The sequence below is a fragment of the Myripristis murdjan genome, chromosome 11 (assembly GCF_902150065.1).
Source record: "Myripristis murdjan chromosome 11, fMyrMur1.1, whole genome shotgun sequence".
Lineage (NCBI taxonomy): Eukaryota > Metazoa > Chordata > Actinopteri > Holocentriformes > Holocentridae > Myripristis > Myripristis murdjan.
In genome coordinates, this window is record NC_043990.1 from 9959341 (window position 1) to 9980789 (window position 21449).

At 42.3% G+C, this 21449-nt stretch overlaps 2 protein-coding genes across 2 annotated transcripts; one reads left to right on the forward strand and one right to left on the reverse strand.

Annotated features, from left to right (window-relative positions):
- Positions 1 to 499: 499 nt before the first annotated feature.
- Positions 500 to 3300, reverse strand: galr1a (galanin receptor 1a). Its single transcript, XM_030064008.1, has 3 exons — positions 2647 to 3300; positions 1459 to 1524; positions 500 to 853 (listed from the first exon to the last, which is right to left on the reverse strand). The coding sequence occupies exons 1-3, from the start codon at positions 3298 to 3300 to the stop codon at positions 500 to 502; spliced, it is 1074 nt and encodes a 357-aa protein (XP_029919868.1).
- An 8963-nt stretch (positions 3301 to 12263) lies between these two features.
- On the forward strand, positions 12264 to 20242 carry mbpa (myelin basic protein a). Its single transcript, XM_030063140.1, has 6 exons — positions 12264 to 12493; positions 15281 to 15376; positions 15862 to 15888; positions 16696 to 16716; positions 18242 to 18325; positions 18954 to 20242. The coding sequence occupies exons 1-6, from the start codon at positions 12374 to 12376 to the stop codon at positions 19002 to 19004; spliced, it is 399 nt and encodes a 132-aa protein (XP_029919000.1). The 5' UTR covers positions 12264 to 12373; the 3' UTR covers positions 19005 to 20242.
- The last annotated feature ends 1207 nt before the right edge of the window (positions 20243 to 21449 follow it).

Here is a 21449-nt window from a genome sequence, read left to right on the forward strand (position 1 = left end):
ACCCATAACGCATAACCCACTCAGTCATCACATGTGACCCACTAGAAGCGTGTGTTGGTGTGTGATCTGTTCTGGGTGCCGGCCTTCGAGCAGTGTGTGTGTATCTCCCAGCCAATCACAGCGCACGGTGCCAGAAGCTGCGAAAATCACAGACGCAGACTGTGGGAAAAAAGGAAATATAATTTTTTTGTAGGACAGCGAGGGAATGTTTTACATTTGGGGCAGTTGTTTTATTCTGTTACTATCCTCATCACCGGCGGCTAAGTTGTGTTTACAAACGGCATCTGACAAATCCTTCTCATTCTGCCGTTACCTGCTGTAGCCTAATGATCGCTTATAAATTTCTGGCTGTTGCACTGCATTTTAAATTGTGTCATACAAATTCAGTTTTTAATTCTTTTCCTGCACCAGTGTCTTTCCAGAGTTAGAGGAGGGTCAATATTTGTGTGAATGGGCTTCCTACCGGTTACAGAAAATGCTCTCAACATCAGCGGGGTCATCATAGCATCTTACTGAACTGAGCGTCATGACCCTTGTAACTTACGCTGATGTTAATAGAGGGTCCGGTCTCCATTTTGCTGCGAAGCTCCCGCGTGTCGTTGAGCGGACACTCGCTGGGCGCCCGGCACCAGAACACCTGCCTGTAGGACTTCCTGAAGTTCTCCGACAGGAAGGCGTAAATGATGGGGTTGACGGAGGAGTTGCTGTAGGCCAGGCAGTGGGCCACCATCCTGAACACGAAGGAGGCCTGGTTGAGCGGGAAGGAGCCGAACTCGACCCACAGGTGGACGATGTGGTGGGGCAGCCAGGACAGACAGAAGACCACGACCACCACGAAGACCGTCTGGGCCGTCTGGACGGGCAAAGCGAGGGAGAAGATGATGGTGTAAAGAATAAAATGACATATAATGGAATTTTATTACATAAGAGAAAGAGGAGAACACTTAATTTGGATAGTCCACGGTTGATACTCAACTATCAGGTCACTAAAAGGTGATGTTGACCTGATCTTAGCCTTACCCCAACCCTATACAAGACACTGAATTAGGTTTAGACAGATTTATTGGTTTATCAGTATATCAGGCTGATATCTGTGTTTGAAAAAGATAGGGCAATTGATGTATCCATGTCCTATTCATGTCTATCTCTCTTTTTTTTTGGTCGGACAGAATCTCTTTATTTTGCATTTTCAATATTCTCTTGGTTAATTTTGCTTGATCAAACATCATTAAAAAGAGATTTCTTTTGTGCATGGCAATTTTACTATTGAAAGATGCTGAGTATCAGCACAAATATCAACTATCTCCAGCTTCAGTGTGAAAAAAAAAGGAAGAAAAGGGAATCGGTATTGGTCTTAAAAAGACTCTTGACTTTTGGTTGCACATCACAGTGGCAGTGAGTTGAGTGTCAGCATTTGACTCTCCACATGAGGCGACGGAAAGAATTTCTCCCACTGACCTTCTTCTTGGAAGTCTCAGATTTTTTGGACACATTCCTCAGCTTTTTGTGCAAATGGTTCAAAACCTGCAGCAGAGGAGATACATCATGATGAGGGGTTGCTTGGGTATTACAAAGAACAGACCAAACTTTTTTTACAACATGTGAAAAGATCTTAATAAGACTGACTAGGCTGTCAGCACGCAGGCTAAATACCGCTGCAAAGTTAGGCGAGGGAAAAACTGTCACTTTCAAAGGGGTCTCTTGACGTCTGACCTCCAGATCTGTGAATGAAAATGGGTTCTCTGGGCACCCATGGGTCTCCCCTTTGCAGACATGCCCACCTTATGCTAATCCCATGCAGTTTGGGGCAAAAGCCATGCAGGTTTTTGCATGGATAACAAATGTATTCTTGTGGTCTGTTGTAAAATGGTGTATTTGAGTAGACTGGGGCCTTAACAGTCTTGGAGTTGCATCAATCAGCTTTGACTGGAAAGCTGAGACTCTTGTGGATTCAATGAACCACATTTGATTCATGTGTGATGATGTTAGACCCCATAGGAGCCATTTCATTGCAGTGAGGCCATTTTTTAAAAAACTAGACATCACCATATAAAATGACCTACTGTGAACTTTAGGATAATCACAGCCGCATGAAACTTTACAGCCACAAACTAGAGAGCGGGGTTGTTCAGAGGATGCATGATTTTCCCAGTATATTGACAATAACGGGAAGTTTTTGAGCAATTTCCAGAAGGGAATGCTCGCCATCCAATCGCTGAAAAATGCTATTCTTACAGAAGTCTCCAAATGTCAAAGGCTTTTTATACCAAATCAAAAATCATCATCGTTCTAATGTGGTGTTTTGGAGGGATTTTTGAAAATGTTTATCAGTTCACAAATGGACAAAAAAGGTTACATTTTGTGCCAAACCTGTGTAACTAATGATATCAACCCCAGAAATTGCTGCAAAAATCATGCAGTATAATTGGGCATGGGAATAGGGGGCTAGTGGAGTGGAAGAGTGTAATTTAACACTTATTAACACATAATTAAACACTTTTACACCAGCCACATCAGCTCCAAGAATGGACCCTCCAATTAGCACCATCATTGAAATATTCACACTTTTAATCACTGGAAAATCAGGTGTGGCATCACTCACAGGCTGATTACACATGTAACTGTGAAGCCTGGCTGCATACCCACCTTTGCATAGCAGACAGATATTAAAGCCAGAGGCAGGAGGTAACCAAAAACGAAGGTGCACAGCACGTAGACCTTCCTCTGGTGGTCCGGCCAAACCTCCCAGCAGAAGGTGGTGTTGTCCTCTCTCTCCACGATGCTCTGGTAGTGAGCCACAGGCGCTGCCATGGCCAGAGACAGCACCCAGATCAGCAGCACTCCCAGTAGGGCATGCCTCGCCACCCGGATGGACGAGGACTTCCTGGCGTGGACGATGGCCACGTAGCGGTCCACTGACATTGCGGACAGGGTGAAGATGCTCACCAGCATGGAGACAGTGAAGAAGTAGTGGATGAACTTGCAGATGAACGCCCCGAGGACCCAGGTCGGCAGCATGTAGATGGTGGACTGGAACGGGACGCAGAAGAGGAGGTAGGACAGGTCCGCCACGCTCAGGTTGAGGATGAAGATGTTGGTGGTGCTCCTCGGCTGGCCGGGCTTGCTGCGCGCCAGCACCGTGATCACCAGCGTGTTGCCAAGCACGCCGAGGATGAAAATGAGCCCAAACACAAGAAGGGAAATGAAGTTATCCACCCCCACCCCCAGCAAAAGTTTAGCTGGCACTCTCACGGTGTTGTCACTGAGTGGTTGGCTTTGATTATCCGTTAATAAATCCATCTTCTCGCATGTGTCGTTAGTTTGGAGGAGGTGGGAAAATTACATGTCGCCATTGAAGAAGCTGCGCGCTCACATGAAGCTCAGGTGGTGGCCGTGCCTCACCTGGCAGAGCTCTTCCCACGGGTTATCTCCTCGACAAAGTTTGCACAGAGCCGGTGCCTGTGCCGGGCTGCTCCCTGCCTCTCCAAGCAACGTCACCATGCTGTGCGCACCGGATCCCACCAATAGCCTACCTTGCCAGCGCCCTGCAGGCATTACATAGGAATAAATACGACTGCGCTCTTTTTTTACACAGCACAAAACATCCATAATGACAAGAAATTTAACCCAGTACCGAGCATTGTTTTTCATAAAAGAAATGACAAACATCAGTTGGTGGCAATAGATAATACTTTTTTCTACGATGCCAATCAACTTGTGTATTTTTTTTTTTTTTTATCAGGAATAATTCTGTTGACTGCAGACTGACTGCTTTATTTCGTGTTGTTTCAAGATGCTGTCACTTTTTTCTTGAAAATTCACCAAACAACTTCCATTGAAAACAGTTGAATTATTTCACCCCATTTGCAGATTTTTTTTTTTTTTTTTCCATTTCCTCAGAGGCTGTTTTAAGCCTGAATGAAAGAGCAAGTGGCTTCTCAAGAGAGAGATATTTTGTTGGTTTTTCTCCCTGTCTGCCTGTCAGGACCACACAAAAACCTTTGCATTTGTCCATAAGTCATGTTGGTGACTGCTAAAGTCCAAATGGATTTAGGTGCCACCTTTCACATCTCTGACATGAAACTGAGGCTTTTTAAAGGAAATATTTGCCCGAGGCTCTTGTCCTTCCGTCAAATGTGTTTGTGAGGCAGCATCAGAGAGAAACTGTAGGTGTGTCATTTTCATTACATCTTATAATCAATTCACTGACTGAAACCATTACAAAATCTATCAGTCCTCCCACTGGCACTTGTGTGTCTGTTGTAGTCAGTAAGTTTGAGTCCTTTTCAAATTTTGTGGTATTTTTACAAATGTACATTAGCCTATATCATTTATTAATTGTTTTATTTATAATTCAATTAGTTAATTTTATTATGACATGACTGTGATTTTCATTTAATGCTCATATCCTTGTGCAGTTTTTAATAGTTTTTTTTTCCATGTTGTACTTGCAGGGTAATTGCAGAGTAACTACAGGATTACAGGCTGTAAAATAAAATTATGCTTGTTCATTACAAAAGACTTACATTGTAATTACACCATGACTACAGACAGTGTCCCTCATTATTACAAAATTGTTACTTCTTAATTCCCTAGAATTTGGTTTTATTTGTCCTGTAATTTCCCCATAACTACAAAACAGCTGCTGAAAAATAAAGTGCTACCTCAAAAATATAGATATTGCAGAGATAGGGTTGGAAAAAATAGTCTAAAGCTCCTTGATCACCTTTCCAGTTTCCGTCAGTGGTCCTATACCTTCTATGTTATTGATCAGCTTTCAGAACAAAGGTGTATTATCATCATCCAAGCATGTGAGTTTCAGACTGACCGATAACTAGAGATTTGCTCATGGGATAACCATCTGGAAATGACGGCGGAGATGATGCAGATGCTATGTAATCTGAGAGCAGGGCCCGATGTTATCGGCCGGCCAGGTTGTCCTCAGACGTTTGCGGACATTTGAAGCTTTTATTGTTTACAGGCTCGGTTATTTTTCAGGGGTTTATCAGGTAACATCTGCAGCCATCATAGAAGCCACATGTGGCCATTCTGAAACACCCTGATGGTGATGATGATGATGATAGTGGTGGTGGTGGTGGTGATGCTGATGCTTTTTGGGATTATAAAACACACACACACACACAAAACACACACACAAAAAAACACAAAAAGCCACATAATTAGAATGTCTGTGGCCAATACTCCTACTTAGCCTCTCTTAAATTTAATCATAGTCATTATATGACTTTTATCATTGGGTTATTATAGTTTTGGGAGCACGTAACAGTTGTTTATCTCAGCCCGTGTCCTGAAGGGCCCTCAAGTTTCCATGGTGACTCCCAACTCCATCGATCGAGATGTTATCCCTCTTTCTGTTGAGGAGAGGAAAAGTCCGAGGTTCACTGAGGCAAAATGTGACACCAAACTATATGACCATGTGCCTCAAAATCACTGTTGATTATTGGCTCAGCATCTTGCCATTAAGGCAAGTAGAGATTATGAAAGTCTTGCTTTGAAAAATAGCACCAGCCAAGAAGTTGTCATATTTAATGTCCTGCCAGTGTGAATAATTTCAGCACCACGGACAGCTCAGCTGTCAACCTGCACTCCTCTGTTTCAGTTTATTTCCAGGCGGAGAGAAGCTTTCCTGCCTCCCCTCAAGACAGAAGTCAGTGTCTCCGATATGATTGCTGAAAAATGATAAACTATGAGAAATAAATAAATCTGGGACCTTCCGAAAGAGTATGCAACTAAACTGTCAGGCTTGGAACTGAAATCCTATCTAAGCTGTCTGGAAATGTTCAAGTGTCATGTATGCTTTGAGTTTTTGTTTGTTCACTTCAAAATGATGATGTCCTTGTATTGTCTTGACTTTCTGATAACATGAACAGTTCAATACAAAAGTGTTTGAAAAGGGAATGAAATCTCTAATAGCAACTTTAAAAGCTGTGTCTCCTGTTCCAGGTTGCAGCTCTTGTTTATTTTGTCCTTTAAAGCCTCTTCATGCTGCTTGCCAACCTCCAGAGCCCGGAGACTGAAAAGAGGAGCTCTCTCTTTATCAGGGAGCTTTCCACTTGTTGTATATGGGAACAATCTAAACAACAGGAGTATCTGCACCAAGGAAGCATATGAAATGATTAAATTAGCAGTCAAGAAGCCATTACAGGTCTATTTTCCAATCAAATTGTTAATTAAGCTCTTATGGGAGGGAGTCAAGAGGAGGTGAATTTCACAGCAGATTGTGAGGCTGTGTGAGGCGTCTCTGCTGTACAATCAACACATTTTGTGAGGAATTATTCATAGCACACCAAATACAAAAAACTGGCGCTACTGCATTATTTTTTCACAACCCCCATGATTGTCTTTAGACTGAGTGAGCACCTTCTGCTTTGGACCCTGCTGCTTTTCCTCAGAGGTTGTTAGTCCTTCAAACCAGAGTCGGTCCTGTGGTTACCATGACACTGAGCCATGAGAGGACATCGCAGCACCGGCAGACCCATTTGCCCAATAATGTGAAACAGGCTTATACCTCTTCACCGCTCAAATAAGTCGAAGCAGGGCCTTTCCATTTGGGTGATTTACTTTTGATTGGCGGCGCTGTTTGTTTTTGTTTTGACTTGACTTTTTGCCCTTAATTCGAACTTGTTTGTCATAAATCGACAGGTCCTGGGTGCTCATTTGTTTCTGTGAGAGCTGACACTGATCTCCATGATAAAACACCATAACACACGTTAAAAAGAACAATAAATAAATGCATGATATCAATGACTTCTATTATTATTTTTTTTTTATATCATCAAAAATCTTCTTTTTAAATGTATTTTATTATTATTACTTTTAAATACTGGTGGTTTTTCACCTCTGTAATTTTATTGCAGTTCCTAAACACAACAGTAGAGGGAGTGAGGGAGGTTTGCCTCTGCCCCTTCTCACATGTACAGCTCTCTGTGGCCTGTAACCCCACCTGCCACTGCCACATTTCAAGTAGCAGCAATATAACTTACCTTACAGCACATATGTGATTTGACATGCCATGACAAACGTGTCAGTAAATGCCATTTGGAGTTGAGGGCGATTTTGAACCTTTATTTACCCAAGAAAATTTGCTCAGCCTGTATGCTCGATATCAGCAACAACCTGCCTCACAAATGGAAACTGGGAACTGCCCGGTGTAGCCCCAGTCTGCGACAACTGGCCCCCGAAAGCTGCACCAGGAAGGCAAATGGGGATTAAGCCACCTGAATGGTAAATAAGATAAGGGTTTCACTCCCTAACAAGCCTGTTTCATGCCCTGTTTGATTCATAACATTCACAACATGCAGTTCAGCCGGGAGAGGAATCAGAGACACACTGAGGCAAAACCAGCGGAGTTCATAAGTATTAAATAAGTGTAATGGAAAAATACCTGCTATCATAACTGCTGCAAGATGTCATTTTTATTCATTTAGGCTTCGATGGGGGTATCTGTGGTTAAATTCAACTGTCTCCATGACACCTCTTGAGCTGGAAAATTCATTTTAAACCCCCCAGTTGCAGGGATAATAGGATTTCTTAAGAGGTGAGTGGATTTAAAGTGAATACATGAATACATTTTCTACACATTGTGTCAGAAGTTTGAACTAGTTTAGGTAACTCGCTCTTTTGGATCAACATTTGACAGACACATCCAGTAATGTAGTGAAACAACAAACAGAAGGGTGGCAGTGTACTGATGCCACCAAAAACAGCATTAAAACTGTCAAACTTGTGCTTCAGTTGAAATAAAACTGTCTGCCTGGTTATTAATCAGAGTTTCTCTCACTGTACCAGTAAATTTGTTCAATGACAGCCACAAGTGAAGCAACAAGTCCGGCACTGTGTCGATGACATCAGACGGCATCACATTAAGTTCATTGTTGATGTGTCAAATTACGACATCGTCTCCTAAACTCGGTTCAAGTGTGTTTCGCTCTAAGCCAGGAGTGATGAGATCCTCATCTCAAGAAAAAAAAAAAAAAAAAAAAAAAAAAAAAAGATTCTGCATCAAAACTCAATTAATTCTCCACTGACTGACTTTAAAGTTGCACAGCGCTTGTGTGATTCTGCCTGCGTAACCTCAGATGACCTCTTTGCCTTGTTGTATCCAGTCATTGTAAACTATCGAGGACAGTATTCTGTGGGCGCTGAGGCCAAGAAAAGGCTTCCTGCATCCTTATGAAACAATATCGAATTGTATCCGACTGTGCATTTGGATCTCATCAGCAATGATAAACAACCAGGACGCTCAAAGCCGATACGTGTTGCTCGGAGGCTTGATGTTACGCTGATTTGCTGTGGCATTTTCTATCTTGATTGTCTCTGAAAATTCCCATTGTTTGGACTAATAGGATCAGCTGTAAGATGCAAGCGTTTTTTTTTTTTTTTTTTTTTTTTTTTTTTTTTCCCTTTTCCCCACAGCTAGTCCTAAGAGCGATCCTTTTGGCTGGTAAACAACTCAATGCAAATGCTGTGGTGGTAGAAAGCCAATGATTCCATCAACATTTGGCAGCGGCCACAGTACAGGGCTTGAGTATAATGCTGCCACTTGTTTAGCATCCCAACAATATCATGCCTCTCTTGTTTTAAACCAAAGGGCCAGAGGCTAATTTTGAGGCGCTGTTGCTGTGGCTGCAAATTAAAGAGGGCAAAAAAAGAAAAAAGGTGAATTCTGATTTTAAATGTCACACACTAATGATTTTGAATCAGTTTTTGCCTCTTATCCTGGGTTTCCATGGTGCAAGTGAAAAGCATTTCAATAAAAATCACGATGTGGATTTGCTATCATTGTTGGGAATGTTCTGTATTGATTTGGTGCTCTAGCAACAGTAAAAGTTTAATTTGCAGCTAATTGTGTGAGAGTTGCACCGTGTAAAGTCAACCTCACCTGTGCTCAGAGATTCAGGGACTCAATGTTGGAGTGACACCTCCGATTTTTTCTTTATCTGAATACTAATAATTTAAACAAGGGAGGATAATCTAACACGGTGACATTCAGTAACTCTGAGACCAGCCTGCCTGTGGGTTGCACCTGACATCGAGGTTATACAGCTTATACAAATGTTTGTAGCTATCCGCACTAATTGAACCTTTCCGAACTGTCTTGTGCTTTCATTTTTTGCCACATGTGATGGAACAGAGGGGGGCTTTCTTCCTCAGTGCCTGCCTGGTGGGTTCCTCTCTCCACAATGCCCAGTGAAGTAGCAGATATTCAGCTGCCTCTCGAGGTGGGTGTCTTGGTCTAGATCAACATTCCTCCCGGGGTTCAAGGATATCTCCCGTGTTTGTGTCCCACAGCTCTCTTCCATGGCTGCTATTGTCTCCAGTGTCCTCCATGTCGACCTCCCAGCCCCAGGAACAAATCCAAGAGTCTTCTGGACACGAGGGCACAGGCAGTGTGGTCAGCCCACTCTCTGCATTCCTGCACCCTATCTCTGTCAGGCCTGTGGGCGCCGTGTTGAGCCGCGTCCCTCCGGGCCGAACAGATGGAGCACTGTGTGCACGGCGGAGTGGACAAACATGTCTCCCTCCTTGTGCCTCCCCATGTCACTCCATTTATAGAGGGAGCCGTGATGCCATGTTGGCTCCATCTAGGTCACATAGTATGGTATGGAGGCACATGTGGAGATGAAGGGCTTCACCCACCCATTCGGCATTGCTGGATGAGTTCACAAGGCCTCGGGTGTCTTCACATTTACGCTGAGGATCTTGCTTTTTTCCTCTGAGTCACTGTGGCTGGTTTATGCTGAATGAGCTGTATGGGAGTCAAATACGGTCGCTAAAAGATAAATTGTTTCATATTGTTGTCGACATTATGGACGAGCAGGGAATAACCGCTGAGCCCGGTGTTTAGCAGACTTGGGTCAAATCTCTCATGAAAAGTGCGAGCGATGTTAATGACACGAAAGGTGAGCAATCTCGGCGTCATCGAAGAATAATTTCACCTCCGGAGCAGCCAGCATTATGTGCATTATGTGAGTTTCCACAATGTGTGAAGACTTTTAAAAGTGGTGCAATATAACAAGGAAAAAAACATCAATAACTGAAAAAACACAACCTTGAATGCACACCTGTTTTTGAGGGATTATATCACAGGGGAAACGTCTTCCTGACAGGAAGCAGAGCGTAATGTAGTGCAGCACAAACATAAAAACACAACAAAATGACAGTAATACAGAGACTTAATAAAACAAAATGAAGGTTTCATGTTTACTATGAAGGATTATCTGAAAGACAGTAAATGGGTTTCCCTCAGGGAACTGAGCGCAGACCAACTGGAGAAAGGCAACCTTGATGATTGGCACAAACCAGTATTGTCCTTTAATGAAGAAGCAGTCACCATGACACAGCAGTGGAGTGGCCTCTCCTGCTCAGAGCCCAACACTTTCCTTGAAGTGATATTTCACCCTGGCAGAATCAGCTTTCTCTCATTTTTATCTTACTTTTCCTTTTTTAGTACATGCTGCGCCTCTGTGGGACTTTGTGATTGGTCAGCCACCAAAACTGGCCATGCTGAGGGGGCCCTGAGTCAGGAACACGCTCTTATTTTGGAAAAAAAAAAAAAAAAAAAAAAAAAAAAAAAGGAAATTAGATCAAGGTGATATTATTCATTCTGTGTCCCAGTTCATACTTCAGTTCCCAGGATGCCTCTGAAACCACATAAACCCTGCAGGCCTGAATCAGATCCAACCAGAATAGCGTCTCGTGTGCGCCTCTACTCTGCTTTCTTAATAAAGAGGAAAAAAATCCTAAGTCTACTGGACTGACCGCTGTCCTTTGTCCTGTTTTGTCTAATGTCAAGTATTATTATTATTATTGTTTAGCTTCTACTCAACAGAAAGAATAACCTTTAAAAAAAAAAATCATCAGCAAAGAGTTTCACTCTTAAATGAAATGCCCAACATTTAAAGAAACAAAAAAATATTGGCTTGTTGGATGCTGCATTAAAGTACACATGGGTTAGTATTTAAGTTCGGAGTGTCATTATTTTTGCTTATAAAATAATTCAGTTTTGCAAGACAGAATTGCTTATGGTTTTCAAATATTGCTTGATTAATTTCATTTCATATTTTCGACCTCAGAGAAGCCTTTTTGGTAGACTCTGTTTGATCTCTTCACTTGTTTTTCACTGGGTTATGTTTAGATTTGAAAATTGGTTCGTTTGTGACCTCACTCCTCCACATTTCAGTTGAAAACTTTTTTTTTTTTTTCCTTGTTTGAAAGTTGCTTTCTGAGCAGCGGTAACAAAAGGCATCTGTTCCAAAATATTAATATTCTGATGCATGGGTGTTTTCTAACACAACTTAGCCTGCAACAGATCCTGCTTTGTTCGCTGGCTGCTGCAGCCTCTCCGGATAAAACAACACATCCAGAGCTGGCAAATGAGATAAAAACTCACAGCAAATCTCACACATCCAAGCCTCCTTGGGTATTTGGAATAAAGCACCCAGGATCCAAGATGAAGGAAACACCACGACAACACATTGCTCTCACAATATAACCACATTAAAAATGATTGCGGATCAGTGATGTTGTATTGCAACAGCAGTACTCATGTTGCCTTCGGTGTCCATCTTGGAAAAGAAAATACACAAACTGAGCTTAATTACTGTAACTCCTCACACTGCATTTCCAAATTCAATGTTGATTTAAGCTCAATGAATCATGAGCTTGCTACAGCTACAGCTTTAAGGTGTGGTTTTTGTTGAATTTTAATATAAAAAGAATAAAATGCGTAACAAGACATGCAAGCTAATGTTACCATTTGACCCCAGATGCGTGACCTGTGGTCATAGGGTTCAACATCTTCCACACACAATAGGCATTTTCCTATCTTCTAGTCCACTCCATATGTTAATCTGGGTGACTGTACGTCCAATTTAAACATTATCCGTTAAAAAGATATATGGGGTCACTGTAACAAAGGCATCACAGTGCTGCGGTTTGCTTTGCATCAGGGTCTGAGTTCAGACTCATAGATAACCCTTGTTGTCCCTGCGGCCGGGGTGAGGCAGATGGGGAGAGGAACAATGGCTGGCCCATGCAGAGGGCGGCAGTGACTGACTCCACAGGCACTGAAGGTCCAAAGAATGCCTGGAGCCGAGCCAGAGCCACGGACCCCGCTGCCGCTGCAACCGCCGCCGCCTACCCCCACCTGACCCTCCTCGTTTCCCATGGTGCCCCGGGACTGGGCGACGACACCTTCAAAGACGGCCCCTCTGCGTCAGATGGGCTGCAAACCACCCTGAAGGAGCACGACCGGGCGTTGGCACTGTGGGCTTTGGATTGGCCTGGAAGAGGACTAGCAGCACTAAAGCAGACACAGAGTGGTCAACCCCACCCAACCTCAGCAAACAGCATGGCCACGGCGAGCACCTCAGGGCAGAGCACCTTCGGGCTGGGCAGGAAAAAGAAGAGCCCTGGTCTCATGGATCAGATTAGCAAGTTCTTTGGAGGGGACAAAAAGAAAAGGAGCAAGGTGAGCACCTGTGCATTTCAAGACACTCATTTAAAGGGATGGCTCAGGTATTAAATGTCTGCAACTGGCGCTTTTTGCCCAAAATGACAACACACAAACAAACAAACGAGCAAAAACACCTTTAACAGTCTTTTCCTTTTTCTTTTTTAAGATACCTGAAGCAGAAATTGTTTGCATTTGTTTGCAAATCTTATTTTAATCTGTCTGCAGTGTTTTATTAAATATGTGATCAAACAGGAAGTTGCTTGGAAGGAGCCACATAAAATAAGACAAGGAAACTGGAACAGCTGGAATTAGAGGATCCCAGTGGAAATGTGATTAAAAAAACCAAGTGGTGTCCTCGATAAGTGTAATGAATGCACGACTGCTGGCTGTGCGTTGCATTTGATGGAAAAATTAGACTTCTTTAAAAATTAGACTTGAACTTCTGATGTATTTTCAGTCACATCATGGAAAAACAACTGCATGTGTATGGAGGGTCACACACACATTCACACATTCACACCAGGGAGTCGTGAACCGCCAGTCTGAGGGTTTATTGCCTTGCTAAAAGGCTTTTGGTCTGAGGTGCTGTGGGACGGGGGAGCGCTGACAGCAAACAGACTCTCCTTAAACTCAGACATGAATTGTTTTTGCCAGCCTGCGAGTTTGAACGCTGAGTTTGAAACAATGTGTTGCTGAAAAACAGCATCCATGCTCAGAAAAGCTTCCACTGGATGAAGATTAATAACAATCTGATTTATTTCCTTTGACCAAACCAGCATTCTTGCTGATTTTAGGTTGAACAAATTTTCTGAGTGGATAGATTTATCTGAGACAACAGACTGCAATCCACAAGTGGCTGTAATTTCTCTGGTTGCAATTTTATGGTGATGCTTTCGTAGTATAGAGGTGTTTCTGGTATCAGTCACAAGTGAGCAAAATACTTTGACTTATAGTCTGTCCAGTTTATAAATGACTGTTGTCTTCCAGCTAATAGACCCTATTGGACCCTCTGTCAAACAACTGAAATTCTTTACTGGGACCAACCTCCAAGATTTAACAAAGAACAAAGATAACAAGACAGTGAAGCAATACCAAATGTGACAAAAAAGCAAATGAAGAGACTAAAAAAAAAAAAATCAAATAATAAGATAATCAGAAGATCATCCTCCAAGCAGAGAATGAAAATGAATCATCCAGTCATAAATGATAGAAAATCAGTCCGTTAATGCCAATAATTGCAGTGAGTAATACAATTATAAAACACAATTGCAGAGGCGTCACTAGATAGATTGTTTCAACTGTATTTTATTTGAGTGCATGAAATAGGATAACAGTACAAGCATTTGAAGCAGCTCATTTAATTCTCATTCTTTGTTGTTCGGTTCAGATCGTTTTAAAAGCAGCTGGAGTCTCAACTACATGAGGAGTTTCTTATCCCATTCAGTAAATAAGTCAGCTTTGTGTCCTGTCCTATTAAAATAACAGAAAACATCTTAACACACACACACCCTCTGAGGCGCTGTGGGGGAAGTGTGAGCCTGAGCCAAGCGCACATCCACTGCCAAAATGTTGAAGGTGAATTTCGGTCGTGTGATGTGTGTTGCGTTGAAGTTGAAGGCGTTTGCTCCTCGACCTCACAACGGAGACCGAAAGAGGCTCTTTGACAGGAGCTGCCGCTGGATCGCTCCAAATGTCACACCCACTCTCACCCGCTCCCCCTTCATGCACACACCCAGGCCTGTTTCCTGCCTGGGCGTTCACTCCGAGGCACAGGGGAGGTCAGACAGTGACGCTCCACATTCACTGTTCTGGCAGATGTTCCTGATTTTTAACATTTATTCTGGCACATCAGGGTCCTTTTATGCACTGTAATTGGATGCAGTGTCAGTAGGCAGGCATGAAAATACCAAAGATGTCCATATATCTGCTGACTTTTTTTGTTTTGGTTTAATTAAGTGCACTGATGAAACATTAAGTTGAAAAGAAAAAGTGAACAGAAAAGTGAGCATCCGCTGTTTTGTGCAGAGGCCGGGTTGGTAGAGACTGTCAGGCGGCTCTGAAGCTGAAGGTTGGATTCACACTGAAATCCAAACTCCCACTAAGAGGAGAGACACGTGAAGCAGTGACTTCACACTGAGTGGTGTGATGGTGTGTCCCCTCATTTCCATTAGACAACATGTTTTAGCTGAACATGACATGTGACACTCGTTTTCAAACATATCTTCACTATTAACTGCCTTAAACTGATTTGAACCTGCAGCGATCCAGCCTTTTAGCTTTGAAACCGTCTTTGATGTTGTCAGTTCTTACTTCTTATTTTTCATTTTGTTACTTTCTCTCAGACTTTCTGAGCCTTGATGCATTAGACGGCAGCTGGGACCGTGTTTCAGGAAGGCATTATGTAAAAAAAAAGCTTAGTTTTGGGATAGAGACTAAGTTAGTTTGATAATGACAGCGTGAAAACGGTGATTGGGAAGCCTACACTGCAGCTGCTTTTTGCAACATGCAATAAGATGTTTTTCCATGGCAAACATTCCTGATTCCATTATACACATATATGGCATTCATTATTTAATTTAATTTTAATTCATTTTGTTTTTTCTGTGCATGTATTTAATTTAATTTAATTTAATTTTTATTTAATATTTATTTAATTTAATTTAATTTAATTTTTATTTAATATTTATTTAATTAATTTAATTTTATGTTATTTTATTGTAATTAATTCATTTATTTTTTGCATTATGGTGTACCCTCCCATGTAAACGTTTACAGTTGCTTGACCTCTGCTGACCTTTCCAGGGGTCGTTCCGGGGTCACCTGTCCACCTCGCCCCAGCAGTCCTCCTCCCGTCGTCGGGCCAATGAAAACGCTGTTGTGCATTTCTTCAGGAGCATTGTAAGTTTCCCAGATTAAATACCTTTTGTAGCAACAGCTGATCATATTTGAGTCTTTAAAATAACATATATACATTTATACATATCTTGGAGCTTCTATATAATGTCATTTTTTCCTTATCTGACGCCACCATCCTGAGTTTTACTTCTGTACAAACTTTCAAGGTCATGTGTTTATGAATGTGATTGATTCTGATGCATTGCTTTGGGTTTCATCAGTCAGGAAATGGGATATTCTTTATTCCCGGCGTAAGTTGTCACCGTGTTTTCTTTTGGTTTCGATTGGAGTGAACGTGTGGCATCATCACAGTGACAGTGTTTGTGTTTTGCCCAGCTCCCTCGCTGATTGCAGCGCCGCATGAGTCCCTCGCAGCGGCTCAATCACAAACTCAGACTCAATCATTTCTGTTTCAAAGTGGAGTTTGTTGTTCTGTTTGCTGCCCTGTGCCGTCAGTCACACTGTTGTTGTTGCTTGGTGTTTCTCAGGTATCCTCTCCTCCTCCCAAATCCAGGGTGAGTCTCATTTTTCCCCAATATTCGTTCTGTCAATCATTGCAGTGGTTTAGCCGCAGAGTTACGATGCAGAGTTGCACAGTGTGGTGACAGGATCATCATCTTTAATATTTGTGAGGGAATAAGACACACAATTTTTTTTTTATCAGCCTGTCTTTTGAAATGCTACATGGTGACATGCACAGCTGCATTTCGGATGTAGTGGGGGGTAAAATACTGAGGCTGTGAAGCGGAAACAACAATTACGAAAGAAATCACAAAACTGAAAATATTACACTTCTCGGTAAACAAATAAACAGACCAAGAAAAAAAAAAAAAAATATATATATATATAGAGAGAGAGAGAGAGAGAGAGAAAATGACATTTAAGTGAGCAATTTAACAAAACTGAAAATAGGAAATTCCAGGAAGAACTACGGCCCCCTCTGGCTTTTCCATTTTGAAATCTGGTCGTATTTTTGGTTTTGATAAATTGTTTTCTTTAATGTTGTGTTTTTGCACTCCAAGGCCACTGTACAATCCTCTCTGTGGCTGATAAATATATATGATAGTATAAATCATATCGAGTCATGATGTACATTTGGTTTTGTCGAGAGCTTTTTCCAGCTGATCACCAACCAGACATTACACTTTATTCGTTTTTTAATTTACTGCTGTAATTGCACCTCCTGCCCAAAGCTGCAGGAGCCTCAGAAGTGTCGTAGCCACATTTTCTCATAGCAGCTGCTGGTGCCAGAGTGGCCCCCCCTGCCCCTCCACCACTGAATCATCTCATCATGCCACTGTCTGTTTCTCTTTCATGTCCAGTGGAGGGAAGTCTTGGGCTTGGTACGTCATGCACTCTTGCTTCTCAGATTGAACAAAACCCCTCTGCTGACTTCACTGCTCTGTGTGTAACCGGAGTAGACAATGATGGCCCCTGTGAAAGCCGCCCTCTGCGGAGCTCTTTCGCAACACTCCTTTGTCTGCGCCCGTTACCTAACCGTGTGCACTCCTCTGGTTGTGTGTCTCCGTCTTTTCTGTGCCACTGCTTTGCTCCTTAAAGAAAGAAAAAAATCATATCTCAGCCAGTGAGATCTAATTTGGACAAACTTATTCTACATCCTTAATGTCCACTGGTATAAATCACTGCCATCCATTATGCCTGAATGAGTGATTTAATTCATTCAATCAAATCTTTTTCTTGTAATCGGTCATTGGATCCTATTATCATATATTATTGGTGAATTTATTATATTTCAACCTCACCATCCCCCCCTTCTGCTTCAATCCAGAGCGACTCGCTGCTCCTGGATGACTTTGAAACTGCTCAGCTATTTATGAACCACAGCCGGTAAACATTTTCTCTCAGGAACTCTTGACCTGCATCACACCTCACTCCTTCTCCTCCTCCTCATTATCCCTCTCCTCCTCCTCCTCCTCCTCTTCTTCTTCTTCCTCTCTCGCCTCTGGTTTCCTGCGAGCTCTCCATCCCTCTGTGCCAGCGATGACTCACTAATCCATCTGTTTTGGTTTCCTACCTCCTCCTCCTCCTCCTCGTCTTCCCATTTGTGCGGAGAGCGAGCTGCACAGCTGTATGTGTGTCAGATGTTGTCGGCAGCGATCCTCTCATGTCCCCTTTTGTGTCGTCCAGATCATTGTGTATGTGCCTGTAATCGATTTTCTTCCCCCTAAAGGTCGCCGTTACCTGTGTTTTCCTCCTTTCATGTCTCTTTCATGTTACTCTCTCATTATAACAGCGCACAGAATAGACGCGCCTGTTTCTCCTGTCATGCCACAGTGTTGCTGTTGTGGAGAAACCACACACCTGCACCTTTTGTTGCGTCTCCTCAACCTGTTTCCACACCTCATCGGTTGAACCACACCTCCTGAATGACAGTGTTAGTTAGGCTGTGGTCGCTTATGCACCGAATGAATTTCATGTCCCTTGTGCCCTTGAATCTACATCGAATTCAGTTTGCTTTTACCGTCCGTATTGGAAAATCAGGCTGTTGCAAAAACTCCAAAACAGATACAAACACAGAGATGAAGTAGAAAATTTCGGCCATCATTAAGAAAATAAGTATTCTTTCCTTCATCCTTAAAAGGCACTTTTGTAGGCGTGTGTGTTTTTCAGCTGACAACAGCAATACTATGCATTTCTGATCAGCACTTGGAGAATAAAGTTTTTAAAATCAATTATGCGTCGTTTGTTAAATTAGTCCAACAACTCTGGGATGCCCTTTGGTCGGATGTGTCTCAACCCCACAAAGGCCAAAGCAGGCTCTCACTGTAGAGTTAAGCAACATGGTTTCAGGTCCTGGTTTCGGGTCAAGCTTTTCTCCATCTGTGCTTATAAAGCATCTTTTTCTAGGCCTCGTCGCCGCGTGTTGAGAGCACGAAGTCGCCCCTCAGACGACGCAGAGACCAAAGCACACTGTCCAGACTCTTCAACCTGGTGAGCTCGCCTGACGTTTCCCCTCCTTCCCTTCACATGCATTTACTCCTCTCACCTGTAAAGAGCAGTAACAGTAAAGAAAACTGACGAATGTTGTTTTTCTTATCTGTGTTTGCCTGAATGCAACAGTGATGCTATCATCAGAGATCAGTGAGTAGTTTTGTGTGCGACAAGCCATAACCACGATGATTCATCATTTCAGTTCATGTAGTCCTCATTCATCTTTTTTATTATTATTATTTATTATTTTTTATTAGTTATACAGCCTCCACATGCTTTTACAGCAACATATCACCATAATGAATTAACAAGCTCATATGCAGCATTGGTACACGGCTAATACCACATGTATTCCATCTCTCATTTACATATTCATTGATGTTGTGTTGATTCTGTGCATGCAGTCTACCTCAGGGTTCATCTCCACTTTGGATGAGCTCTCTGAATCCCAGTAAATGTGAAAATATATGACAGCGACAATCAAATTATCATTGCAACATGATTTTTTTTTTTTTTTCACTGAAAACTGCATCACTCCAGATTGACGCTTGGACGCCGTCGCTGCTGCTAGAAGATAAGTGTCTTTTTGTCAGTGGCCTCACTTTCCTCGCTGCACGTCTCTTTCCAGGGAGACCCCAAGTCCCGTCCTCCCCCTAAACGCTGGAGCACCATCTTCTAAGCTCTCCGCCGAGGACCAGACCACAGATCCAACACAGATGGGACAGGACGAAGGAGAGCAAACAGATCTGCATGTGGCGGACTCACAACCTCAAGAAATGTTAACCCACTAACACGAGTCTCTTATATATTGAGGTAGTGACACGATATTGGTGCGGTAATATTTAGTCTTTTGGGATGTAGGTGGTCACTGAGGGGTCAGTGGTGGTGTGTGTGTGTGTGGGGGGGGCTGCACACATACATCCCAAATGAGCAAAGCCAGTCCAGTCAGGAAACTCTCCAGGTACCATCAGCTGATTGGCTCCCGACTGGCGTGCTTTTTATAGTTAACCAATCATCATCTCACTTCCCTAAATTCAAAATCGTTGGCTCACCTGGTGGCAGTCTCGCTGCCCTGCCGCTGCTTCTTTTACCCCCCACCCCCCTCTTTTCCCTGCTCCACCTGCTTAGATCTGTCTTATGTTCCAGGGGTTATTGCCTTTATCCCCTGCAAAATATGTATATGCAGCAGCGATTTATGAAATTAAATGTGTGCCGCAGTCAAACCCATTGTTATGCCTCATCATCTAATAAATACATCTCCTGTACGCGAGCTGTTCCACACTGAAATATACTTGTTGTAGTTGTCTTTTTTTTTTTTTTTTTTTTTTTAATCCTAATTCCAAGGATACTTTCTCTAGATCTCTGTTGTTATTATTAGCTATTTAAGGTGTTGAGAGGTTTGGTCGTGCTATTGCAAAACACTCTACTGTAAAATCTTCTCACCTCGCCCATTTTTCCACTATCTTGGTCTGATGGTGCTACTGTCTGCTGTCCGGTGTCCGAGGTTTGCTCATGGGTTCGTGGCAGGTGTTTTGTTTCACTCTGTTTGTCTCCCACTGTCTGCATTTTGTACACGAGTGACGCTTGATTTGCCTCGTCAGCTTTCGGGAAAAAAAAAAACGCCACTCACAAGTTTGCCTCTTTGTTTTTTTTGTTTTGTGCATCTGTGTGAAATCTAGACTGGGAGCATTTGTGGTTGTCGTTGCTGTTGTGCATGAGTGTAAAGTACGTTGCCAAGAAATGCATTTGAAAATATGACTTGGAAACCTTATACGTAAGTAGTACGGACTCTAATATTGTTTAACGGTTTTTGTTCAGTTATGCCTCAGTGTAATTAATGCATGTATAGTATTATACTATTCAGATCTGTCAAATGGATAAAAAAAAAAAGCCCTTTCTTAGTGCACTGTTGTATAATTGAAAAATGTCCTAAATACAACTGCTCTGCTTTTGTACCTTTGTAGTTATTGCAGCTCATTTGTTTGCCTTTTTAAAGTGTATTTTTTGAAGTTTTCATGTCCTTCACTTTTTATGTGGAAATGGTAAACAACAGAGGGTTTGTTTTACTCGATGGTCAGATGGTAAGTTGCTCAAAGGTCTCGGCGGTGGCGGCGTGGTGGCATCAGGAGCATGGGACTGAACGACAGCGTGTTATCTTGCAAATCTTCTTCATTTTGTGCATGATTAATCAGATTGCCACTTCTCACTGTACATGGGCTGCGTGTATACGTTCACTGTAATTGAGTAGTCAATAAAAGAATTATTAAGATGTTTTTTCTGAGGTTGCTGACATGCGATGGTGCTATAGGGATAGGAACTGATACTTAGAAAACTGAGTGTTGTGTTTCCTCATAATGTAAAACTGTTTTGTGATGTTCAGCCTAACTTGAAATAAACATCCTTTGTCTTCTCTTAGATAGACGAGCTGTTAACTGCTTTGAAATCTGACAGAATAATGCATTTTGGCGTGGCCATACACTCGATGCGCCATCTACTCTCATATTACACCTTCATTTTTACATTTTAGGGAAATAGCTGACACTCATAACGTCTTACAGTGAATGCAGGAGGTGAAGTGCAATAAAATTAGAGTTTCCAATATCACAAGAAACCAATAAAAAGAGTGCAACGGTTATGGTCACAGTGTCTAGAGAATTTGGAAGAGAAACATTTTCATGTTATGATGGGAAATAAGAAGTTACTCTTCTTTATATTTAAATCGTTCTCTTCATAACTTCCTAACCGGAAAGACTTTATTGTCTCTAAGAATCACATCTCGCATAAACACATCGGGCTGCAGTCGGGTTTCTCAACAAAGCTTTTCAAACCTAATGTGCAGTCTGACGTTAATGAACATGGACTCTGCAATATCAGGATTATTGTGCAGCTGAATAACTGAGGGAATAAATAGAAATGTATTTCCCTCCAGCCATGACCCCTTCACTCAAAAACACTCCCACTCACTCGAGCAATATGCTCTCAGGGCCGATCGTGCATACACAATAATTACAGCGTTCAAGACTTATCCAAAAAAAAAAAAAAAAAAAAAAAAAAAAAAGTTCTTACACGACGTCAAGCTGTGCCTTCTGCCCTACTTGGAAATTCATACAGAAGAATGAGTCAT